General features: G+C 45.7%; 1 protein-coding gene across 3 annotated transcripts; it reads right to left on the bottom strand.

Annotated features, from left to right (window-relative positions):
- Window positions 1-6,932: 6,932 nt before the first annotated feature.
- On the bottom strand, window positions 6,933-9,810 carry LOC135400085 (endothelin-converting enzyme 1-like). 3 transcript variants are annotated; one of them, XM_064631841.1, is made up of 3 exons: window positions 9,341-9,795; window positions 8,499-9,178; window positions 6,933-7,607 (listed from the first exon to the last, which is right to left on the bottom strand). In XM_064631841.1, exons 1-3 carry the CDS (start codon window positions 9,392-9,394, stop codon window positions 7,334-7,336), a joined length of 1,008 nt encoding a protein of 335 aa, XP_064487911.1. In that variant the 5' UTR covers window positions 9,395-9,795; the 3' UTR covers window positions 6,933-7,333. The 3 variants fall into 3 exon arrangements, with proteins under 3 accessions (XP_064487911.1, XP_064487896.1, XP_064487904.1); XM_064631826.1 differs by having other exon boundaries at window positions 6,933-9,178; window positions 9,341-9,810; XM_064631834.1 differs by having other exon boundaries at window positions 6,933-9,178.
- Between the last annotated feature and the right edge of the window lie 1,383 nt (window positions 9,811-11,193).

The raw sequence follows: 11,193 nt of genomic DNA, 5'->3' as shown, positions 1-11,193 counted from the left end.
GCCAAAATAAAGTTGTTGTTGTTGTTGCCTCTAGTATTTATATCCCGGAGAGCATTTTGATAAACGGAAGCGTTTTTGACTTAAGAGGCATGAAAGTTGGTGTCCTCGCCTACCGCGCAAGCACAGGCAGAAAGAAAGAAAGATGAACCTCCCCACTTTCCAAAGCCAAAATAAAGTTGTTGTTGTTGCCTCTAGTATTTATATCCCGGAGAGCATTTTGATAAACGGAAGCGTTTTTGACTTAAGAGGCATGAAAGTTGGTGTCCTCGCCTACCGCGCAAGCACAGGCAGAAAGAAAGAAAGATGAACCTCCCCACTTTCCAAAGCCAAAATAAAGTTGTTGTTGTTGCCTCTAGTATTTATATCCCGGAGAGCATTTTGATAAACGGAAGCGTTTTTTACTTAAGAGGCATGAAAGTTGGTGCCCTCGTCTACCGCGCAAGCACAGGGAACCAACAGTGTTCTACCTAGAAAAGAATGCTTTGGTAGAATGATGCAACTATAGCCCTAGTATTTATATCCCGGAGAGCATTTTGATAAACGGAAGCGCTTACGAGTTAGGGGGCATGAAAGTTGCTGGCCTTGCTCATGGGAGCAAAAATTTGGGCAAGCGCGCCAGCTCGAGCAACCGACAGTTTCCCACCTAGAAACGAATAAGTTGGTAGAATGATGCAACTATGCCTCTAGTATTTATATCCCGGAGAGCATTTTGATAAACGGAAGCGTTTTTGACTTAAGAGGCATGAAAGTTGGTGTCCTCGCCTACCGTGCAAGCACAGGCAGAAAGAAAGAAAGATGAACCTCCCCACTTTCCAAAGCCAAAATAAAGTTGTTGTTGTTGCCTCTAGTATTTATATCTCGGAGAGCATTTTGATAAACGGAAGCGTTTTTGACTTAAGAGGCATGAAAGTTGGTGTCCTCGCCTACCGCGCAAGCACAGGCAGAAAGAAAGAAAGATGAACCTCCCCACTTTCCAAAGCCACAATAAAGTTGTTGTTGTTGCCTCTAGTATTTATATCCCGGAGAGCATTTTCATAAACGGAAGCGTTTTTGACTTAAGAGGCATGAAAGTTGGCGCCCTCGTCTACCGCGCAAGCACAGGCAACCAACAGTGTTCTACCTAGAAAAGAATGCTTTGGTAGAATGATGCAACTATAGCCCTAGTATTTATATCCCGGAGAGCATTTTGATAAACGGAAGCGCTTACGAGTTAGGGGGCATCAAAGTTGCTGGCCTTGCTCATGGGAGCAAAAATTTGGGCAAGCGCGCCAGCTCGAGCAACCGACAGTTTCCCACCTAGAAACGAATAAGTTGGTAGAATGATGCAACTATGCCTCTAGTATTTATATCCCGGAGAGCATTTTGATAAACGGAAGTGTTTTTGACTTAAGAGGCATGAAAGTTGGTGTCCTCGCCTACCGCGCAAGCACAGGCAGAAAGAAAGAAAGATGAACCTCCCCACTTTCCAAAGCCAAAATAAAGTTGTTGTTGTTGCCTCTAGTATTTATATCCCGGAGAGCATTTTGATAAACGGAAGCGTTTTTGACTTAAGAGGCATGAAAGTTGGTGTCCTCGCCTACCGCGCAAGCACAGGCAGAAAGAAAGAAAGATGAACCTCCCCACTTTCCAAAGCCAAAATAAAGTTGTTGTTGTTGCCTCTAGTATTTATATCCCGGAGAGCATTTTGATAAACGGAAGCGTTTTTGACTTAAGAGGCATGAAAGTTGGTGTCCTCGCCTACCGCGCAAGCACAGGCAGAAAGAAAGAAAGATGAACCTCCCCACTTTCCAAAGCCAAAATAAAGTTGTTGTTGTTGCCTCTAGTATTTATATCCCGGAGAGCATTTTGATAAACGGAAGCGTTTTTGACTTAAGAGGCATGAAAGTTGGTGTCCTCGCCTACCGCGCAAGCACAGGCAGAAAGAAAGAAAGATGAACCTCCCCACTTTCCAAAGCCAAAATAAAGTTGTTGTTGTTGCCTCTAGTATTTATATCCCGGAGAGCATTTTGATAAACGGAAGCGTTTTTGACTTAAGAGGCATGAAAGTTGGTGTCCTCGCCTACCGCGCAAGCACAGGCAGAAAGAAAGAAAGATGAACCTCCCCACTTTCCAAAGCCAAAATAAAGTTGTTGTTGTTGCCTCTAGTATTTATATCCCGGAGAGCATTTTGATAAACGGAAGCGTTTTTGACTTAAGAGGCATGAAAGTTGGTGTCCTCGCCTACCGCGCAAGCACAGGCAGAAAGAAAGAAAGATGAACCTCCCCACTTTCCAAAGCCAAAATAAAGTTGTTGTTGTTGCCTCTAGTATTTATATCCCGGAGAGCATTTTGATAAACGGAAGCGTTTTTGACTTAAGAGGCATGAAAGTTGGTGTCCTCGCCTACCGCGCAAGCACAGGCAGAAAGAAAGAAAGATGAACCTCCCCACTTTCCAAAGCCAAAATAAAGTTGTTGTTGTTGCCTCTAGTATTTATATCCCGGAGAGCATTTTGATAAACGGAAGCGTTTTTGACTTAAGAGGCATGAAAGTTGGTGTCCTCGCCTACCGCGCAAGCACAGGCAGAAAGAAAGAAAGATGAACCTCCCCACTTTCCAAAGCCAAAATAAAGTTGTTGTTGTTGCCTCTAGTATTTATATCCCGGAGAGCATTTTGATAAACGGAAGCGTTTTTGACTTAAGAGGCATGAAAGTTGGTGTCCTCGCCTACCGCGCAAGCACAGGCAGAAAGAAAGAAAGATGAACCTCCCCACTTTCCAAAGCCAAAATAAAGTTGTTGTTGTTGCCTCTAGTATTTATATCCCGGAGAGCATTTTGATAAACGGAAGCGTTTTTGACTTAAGAGGCATGAAAGTTGGTGTCCTCGCCTACCGCGCAAGCACAGGCAGAAAGAAAGAAAGATGAACCTCCCCACTTTCCAAAGCCAAAATAAAGTTGTTGTTGTTGCCTCTAGTATTTATATCCCGGAGAGCATTTTGATAAACGGAAGCGTTTTTGACTTAAGAGGCATGAAAGTTGGTGCCCTCGTCTACCGCGCAAGCACAGGCAGAAAGAAAGAAAGATGAACCTCCCCACTTTCCAAAGCCAAAATAAAGTTGTTGTTGTTGCCTCTAGTATTTATATCCCGGAGAGCATTTTGATAAACGGAAGCGTTTTTGACTTAAGAGGCATGAAAGTTGGTGTCCTCGCCTACCGCGCAAGCACAGGCAGAAAGAAAGAAAGATGAACCTCCCCACTTTCCAAAGCCAAAATAAAGTTGTTGTTGTTGCCTCTAGTATTTATATCCCGGAGAGCATTTTGATAAACGGAAGCGTTTTTGACTTAAGAGGCATGAAAGTTGGTGCCCTCGTCTACCGCGCAAGCACAGGCAGAAAGAAAGAAAGATGAACCTCCCCACTTTCCAAAGCCAAAATAAAGTTGTTGTTGTTGCCTCTAGTATTTATATCCCGGAGAGCATTTTGATAAACGGAAGCGTTTTTGACTTAAGAGGCATGAAAGTTGGTGTCCTCGCCTACCGCGCAAGCACAGGCAGAAAGAAAGAAAGATGAACCTCCCCACTTTCCAAAGCCAAAATAAAGTTGTTGTTGTTGCCTCTAGTATTTATATCCCGGAGAGCATTTTGATAAACGGAAGCGTTTTTGACTTAAGAGGCATGAAAGTTGGTGCCCTCGTCTACCGCGCAAGCACAGGCAGAAAGAAAGAAAGATGAACCTCCCCACTTTCCAAAGCCAAAATAAAGTTGTTGTTGTTGCCTCTAGTATTTATATCCCGGAGAGCATTTTGATAAACGGAAGCGTTTTTGACTTAAGAGGCATGAAAGTTGGTGTCCTCGCCTACCGCGCAAGCACAGGCAGAAAGAAAGAAAGATGAACCTCCCCACTTTCCAAAGCCAAAATAAAGTTGTTGTTGTTGCCTCTAGTATTTATATCCCGGAGAGCATTTTGATAAACGGAAGCGTTTTTGACTTAAGAGGCATGAAAGTTGGTGCCCTCGTCTACCGCGCAAGCACAGGGAACCAACAGTGTTCTACCTAGAAAAGAATGCTTTGGTAGAATGATGCAACTATAGCCCTAGTATTTATATCCCGGAGAGCATTTTGATAAACGGAAGCGCTTACGAGTTAGGGGGCATGAAAGTTGCTGGCCTTGCTCATGGGAGCAAAAATTTGGGCAAGCGCGCCAGCTCGAGCAACCGACAGTTTCCCACCTAGAAACGAATAAGTTGGTAGAATGATGCAACTATGCCTCTAGTATTTATATCCCGGAGAGCATTTTGATAAACGGAAGCGTTTTTGACTTAAGAGGCATGAAAGTTGGTGTCCTCGCCTACCGCGCAAGCACAGGCAGAAAGAAAGAAAGATGAACCTCCCCACTTTCCAAAGCCAAAATAAAGTTGTTGTTGTTGCCTCTAGTATTTATATCCCGGAGAGCATTTTGATAAACGGAAGCGTTTTTGACTTAAGAGGCATGAAAGTTGGTGTCCTCGCCTACCGCGCAAGCACAGGCAACCAACAGTGTTCTACCTAGAAAAGAATGCTTTGGTAGAATGATGCAACTATAGCCCTAGTATTTATATCCCGGAGAGCATTTTGATAAACGGAAGCGCTTGCGAGTTAGGGGGCATGAAAGTTGCTGGCCTTGCTCATGGGAGCAAAAATTTGGGCAAGCGCGCCAGCTCGAGCAACCGACAGTTTCCCACCTAGAAACGAATAAGTTGGTAGAATGATGCAACTATGCCTCTAGTATTTATATCCCGGAGAGCATTTTGATAAACGGAAGTGTTTTTGACTTAAGAGGCATGAAAGTTGGTGTCCTCGCCTACCGCGCAAGCACAGGCAGAAAGAAAGAAAGATGAACCTCCCCACTTTCCAAAGCCAAAATAAAGTTGTTGTTGTTGCCTCTAGTATTTATATCCCGGAGAGCATTTTGATAAACGGAAGCGTTTTTGACTTAAGAGGCATGAAAGTTGGTGTCCTCGCCTACCGCGCAAGCACATGCAGAAAGAAAGAAAGATGAACCTCCCCACTTTCCAAAGCCAAAATAAAGTTGTTGTTGTTGCCTCTAGTATTTATATCCCGGAGAGCATTTTGATAAACGGAAGCGTTTTTGACTTAAGAGGCATGAAAGTTGGTGCCCTCGTCTACCGCGCAAGCACAGGGAACCAACAGTGTTCTACCTAGAAAAGAATGCTTTGGTAGAATGATGCAACTATAGGCCTGTTGCGCTGGAGTTTTTCGCAGAGCCAGCTAGCGACAGACAGGCAAACTAGTCCCTAGTTCAGCGGCCTCCCATGTGTACATTTTTGTGTAATTTTCCTGCGAATGGGAAGAAGCACACGAGAGCGAAAACATCGCAATATTAAAATTTAGTTGTTATTCTTGTTAGGTTGTAGCCACAGCTACAGAAATTCAGAAGATAAACAGGTCTCTACAGCCTTACAAACAAACCATGCGAAAGGTGTCGCAGCCAGCGTTGGATTAGTGCTGTTCGCCGTGTGATATCAATGTTTACAAGATTCTCAATGGAATGACTCAAGCTACATTTATCTAGCACTCCGACAAGACGTTTCACATGTCATTTGGCACACAGCAGGTGTGATTAAGTTCGGCAACAAATATGTAAAAGAACGTTATTCTAGCTTTGGAATAACAGACGACGGAAATGAGTTCTCACGTTTTACCATGACACATACGTTGTCAATCTTTGAACAGACAAAAAGCACAGCAGCTTATTAAGATGATTTCACCAAGGGACCTCATACTGATTGATAAAGGGCTTTCTGGAATGCAAGGCCGTAGTGAGAACAAAGATCCAATTCTGCTGATGCCTCCAATTTCATGTCTAGTGCGCAGTTTTGAGAGTAGCAGATGCAAGATAATGCCTACATTGTTCAAGTTCGCCACCATGTTGAATGTGCCATTCGGTGCGTAAAAGTTTACATTCTCCTGAACGGAAAAATACCTGTAACTTTAATCTCGCATTTGAATAGGACACCTAATGGCTGTCGTGTTCTAGCTAACTTACACTTCACATCATCAAACGAATGTCTGTTGACTAACATATGATTTATTTTGCACAGTACTGCACATCAGTAAAAATGGCAGAAATGTTCTACACGGAGCTCCACAAGGTTCTACAGCGGGCCCAGTACGACCGACCGCCGGAGAACTAGGAAGTAATTCGTGCCTGGGTGCCCGTGGCGCATGCGTCGGGAAATCGCAGCGCCGCCTGGTTAGTGCAACATGCCTATAGGGATCATTATGCGTTGTCCCGACCGCAAGACCGCCAGAGAAGTGCTGCTACACAAGTACAAAGACCTGAACATTACCAGAGACACCTTTGAAGACATCCTCTATCCCCAAGTGTCAGCGCTTTGCCGTAGAGCAGCTCGGGACGAGCTGCTAGCCTCCGCAGCCAGCGTAGGACTATCTTGATGCCTCCACCCCTCTATCACCTTGCCTTTCCTCTCTTTTCCCACACCCTCCCCACCCCTATCTATAACAGAGTGAAACTTGCCGCCTTGGAAGTGCAGGCAGACCTCACTCTGCTTCCTCATCTACGACTTTCCACCACCACCACCGCCATCTAGTGAACTGTTGTAAGTAGCGCTCGTGCGTTTCATCTCTCTGGGTCCCTGTATGTCTGCGCTTTCGAGACTCCAGCTTTAGCTGCCTGTTCTGTTCGTCCAGCTCCTTGTTTTCAAGAAGGCATCGTTGCCCGAACTCAGTTATCTGAAATTCCTATTATATAGTGGTTCTGTCTGTGCACATAGATGTTTAGACAAACACGACATTATTTTATGCGTAAGGATGTACTTTATGTATACGCATACCTATATGTAAAGCGGAACAATCCTTCATCTATTAGATCACAGCCATCTTTCACTTAGAGTGTAGAAAATGTTCAAAGGTGTCTATAAGCTGCTAAGCCACAGGGCAGGCAATGATGGGCACACACGTCTGACGTGCTGTGCCCACATCACCATGTTGCGTACCCTTCTCCCAATATAGTCAGTGTAGTGAGCTTCCCGATGGCGAGCGTCAGTCGGCCCTGTGGTTTTGAAGACTGTAAATAACGCTTGCGCTGAGAATAACTGCAGCATCTACCACGTTTCGCACGTGTCAGTTGCAATCATGAATGAATTCCAAGGGCAGCGAAACGTTTCCGAGAATTCACGCATTTGCCTCAAGGGCACATCACACAACAGAGCTGCATTCAGCGTGTTCGCAGTCGTGCACATGCTGTAACAAACACTGATAAAGAACAACTGATCAGCAGAAAACTGCGGAGCGTCTGCAAGTCGACTTGGATGATCAGTGATGTCATTCTTGTAGGCCTCATAAAGCGAATGAAGCGACCAAGATCCCACTGCGAGGTCCCAGAAGCTCACAAGAGTGCTCCCAAGTGACCTCCCTTGGTACGATGCAATGTCTGTTCCAAGACATTTCGCTCGGCTTGTGTACGTCTTCGACAGTGTTCCACTTAGCCAGCTTTTTTCCGGATTGGACAACAATGCAGCCACGAGCTCCTTCGCAGTACTGTAGCCGAGTCCACCGTAGTTGATCGCGGAAATAAGTTCTGAGGAGTAGTAGGGAAATCCTATAGCGCCCGCTGGAATGAGAAGAGATTGACTTGAAGCGGAATACCTCGGTGTACTATCTAACGCTGGGTAGTAGATGGAGTCTGCCGCGAAGCTGCTGAGATATATATCACGCAGTGGTCGAAGGGTCATGATCCAGTTTTTCAAAAAGATCGGATCCTCGATGTCTGGCACTTTACTGAATAGTTTGTCCATCTGCTGATCTGAGCGAAGGTGTTTGGGCAAGATGATAATGTCATGGACACTGCCTAGGAAATGAGTTACGCGCAACTTCGAAACCGTGTCTAAAGTACGACTTGCGGTCAACGTGCGTGTCAGAAACACCCGGATGCGGTATACCATGTTAGCAATATTTTCTTCGTCCGTTGTTTCGACATTTGCCTTGACGTATGGGACAACGAGAGCAAGGCTCATGTCTCTAGTTACGAAGCGAAAGCACTCTACCTCGTGATCGTACACATCCGGATAAAAGGCAGTACGTTGCGTTTCCGCCAAGTCTCTCGAAACAAAGCGTCCCAACTGTTGAATAACACTGTATCCCAGGTCTATCATTAACATATCATTCATAGACGCATTAGGGGGACAGTTGTCGTCGGAAAAAAAGAGTGTCACGTGGGTGATTGAAAATAGACGCAAACAACCCCGGGTTGAGCACTTTTACGGTGTCATTCACGTCATATGCAGTGCCTATCCAGGATGCGTTTTTGTTTAACGCGGTCATTAGCGCCAGACCACCTTCAATATTCGAGAAGGTGTATAAACCACCTGCTGTGGAGATGGATGAAAACGGTGCAATAACTGTATTCGTTATACATGCATCTGCCACCAAAACCTTTTGGACAATAGACTGTACTGCTTGGACTGGACCAGTCCAGAACCGCATTACATGCTGCTTGACGTACGCAAAGTATGTCCCAGTGTTTTTCATTTCTTGCTTCCTGCGCAGCCAGTTGAAATAATGCAAACTATTTGAGAAAGTCACAAGGGGCCTTCCGTTGTCGTCGCGAACGATCCTGTCCACGGTTAGCGAGCCCCATATCTGAAGACCCCAGTTGAGGGACACCTCCACGAATAGTTCGATGGCATCTGTTTCGGAAGGCAATGGCCATTGAAAACCAACGCTTGCCATCAGTTGTCTCAGTGTCTCAGCCGAGAGGTGTGCGTTCCGCTTCACGTCCACGCAGGTCTGGATGAGTCTGGCAGCTTTCTGGAACGCGGTTTGACGTTTGAGTGGAACGCGTTCCCGAAGAACTCTCTCGAGAATAATCTTCGCTATGCTGTTTTCGTAGTTTTCAAACACGGATCTGGCGGGTGCAATAGGACTCGTCTTCCACCCCGCGCACACGTACTTGTAGAAGTCAGTACAGGGGTTCATAGAGTAATTTATAGTTTTGTTGAGTATCTTGGAGAAATGGCTGCAAGGGCGGGTCCTGCACATAGCTGATGACAGCTTGGACCGAGAAGCGAGGTAGATTCCCAGGCTACAGAGCGTTAAGACTACAGTGACTGCTGCAGTGTAGACACAGTACTGTGGTCGTAGACACCTACGTTGTACAACTGATGGACTTGGAAGATTGGCTTCCTAGAAGGAAAAGACAGTGGGAAAAGTGGGGCTAAAGACCTCGAAACCATATTTCTGCGCATCAGATTATGGTGTTCAGGGCACATAGTTTTTTACTTTAACACTAACAAAAGAAATATATAATACAATACAACATACAATTACTAGCGGTAGCATACGTACGTTTTGCGGAACGCTTGTCGCAGCGCTTTCGGTCGTTTGCCCGGCATCTGTCATGATTCTGTGTCAGATTCAGTGTGCCAGGGTATACCACGCGCAAGAACATCTACCTCACTCATGGTAGTAGACACAAACGCCGGGCATAGGTGCATCGTTCTCTACCTCTTCTAACTGAGTTAGCTGATTGCGTTTCTGTTGTGTGCTGTTTACTCGGTAATAATGGCATTGTCGGTCACTGGGCGTTGTCTGGGCTATGTACTCCTGCAGTTTATATTGCATTGGTTAGTGATAGCAAACAGTTGCCATTGACCTGTAACAGCTGACGACTCTCTAAGTAAGGGACGAACGCCCGGGGCCGGTTGGCACATGACAACAGCGAAGACGACGAAAGTAACACTGAGACAGACACGGAGCGTCGAACGTTCAACTTTTAATCATAATCAACCTTTAATCATATAATTAAATGTCGGAAGTTCGACGTTCCCTGTCTGGGTCTCTGTGTTTTTTTCGTCGTCTTCGCTGATGACCAGAGCCGTCGCGAGGCTAGTTTGCGCCCAGGGGCGGATTACTGGCCACTTGTCGGTGCGTAGCGCAGCGTCGTCTCCATAGTAACGCGTGCTGCACGTGACCCGCTTCGTCGTCAGAAGGAAGAAGTGACCTTACTCGCAGCCTGCTACCGTCGCCGGGCGTGTGGCGTTCGTAGCCATTGGGCGAGGAGGTCAGCCGACGCAAAACGCTGCGATGTTCGTTGTTGAAAATGGCGCTTGTGTACGCGTTTCTTGTGGAACAAGGAGCCGCTTCAGTGAAGTCAACGAGGACATTTCGTGTTCACAAGGATGCCTTCTCGTGGTTGTCGGAAGAGCAGTTTGTTTCCTTCTTCCGACTGTCCAAAGCCTCGTGTATACACATACAGGATGTATATGGAAACATGGACATGACATCAAGTATTTCCCATGTAGGGAATGTTATCACCCGCATAAGCTGAGTTAGTGTGTTTGTAACCCACCATTGTGAAGTTAACTTCGTCTTGCAGAAACATGACATTCCTTTATTTATGAAATATTTGGACACTGCAATAAAAAAAAACTAGCAATACTTGCGCTATTCACTTTTATGCTTTTTCTGCAGAAGCTTGTGCGCAAAATATTGTGATATTGGAACCACTTCCTACGGGAATGAGCCAGAACATATTTTATTGTCCGTATTGTTAGTAACTCTGATTAGCATACCTAGTATAGGCGGTCAATGCTTCCAGAGGTCCGCCGTTGTTGTTCCACCATTCTCCTTCGTTCTTCAAGGAGTTGGTGCGATATTGATGGTGGCACCTGCCTCCTCCTCCGTCGACATCTGCCTCCGCTCCGCACATTTTGAGCTTGGCTGCTTGCTGTAGCCGGCAACTCTCTGGAAGCCTCAGCAGGCTATGTGTCGCCCTGAGCTCTTACCCGAATAACGGCTTAATTTAGTTGTACAACTAAAAACGAGGAGGAGGTCACTCGAAAAGCTCAGCAAGCACACCGTAAGTCCACCAAATAACTTTATCCTCGTCAGTATAGCAATCTTCCACGCGGCGTATTGTTCACAGATCACCGGCCTCGTCTTCTACGAATGTAATTCTAGAATAAAATACGCAATTAATCCTCAACACATGTTTCGCGTGAAAAGAAAAAGAGACAGCTCCGAGCACAGAAGGATTCTCTTCGAGCCGATGACGGCAGCAGACCACACTGCACTGCATTCGCATGATTCGTGTCTTACGTGCTCATCTAGCGAAGTATGTGCAAGAAGGTTTCTTTCCACGCGGTAACAAAATTTATATTTCTTAGAGGTAAATACAAAGTAAGTTAATGTCGTCAAAT

The sequence above is a fragment of the Ornithodoros turicata genome, chromosome 1 (assembly GCF_037126465.1).
Source record: "Ornithodoros turicata isolate Travis chromosome 1, ASM3712646v1, whole genome shotgun sequence".
NCBI classification, from domain to species: Eukaryota; Metazoa; Arthropoda; class Arachnida; order Ixodida; family Argasidae; genus Ornithodoros; species Ornithodoros turicata.
The sequence above is the reverse complement of the archived record's forward strand: the minus strand, read 5'-3'. Positions and strand labels throughout refer to the sequence as shown.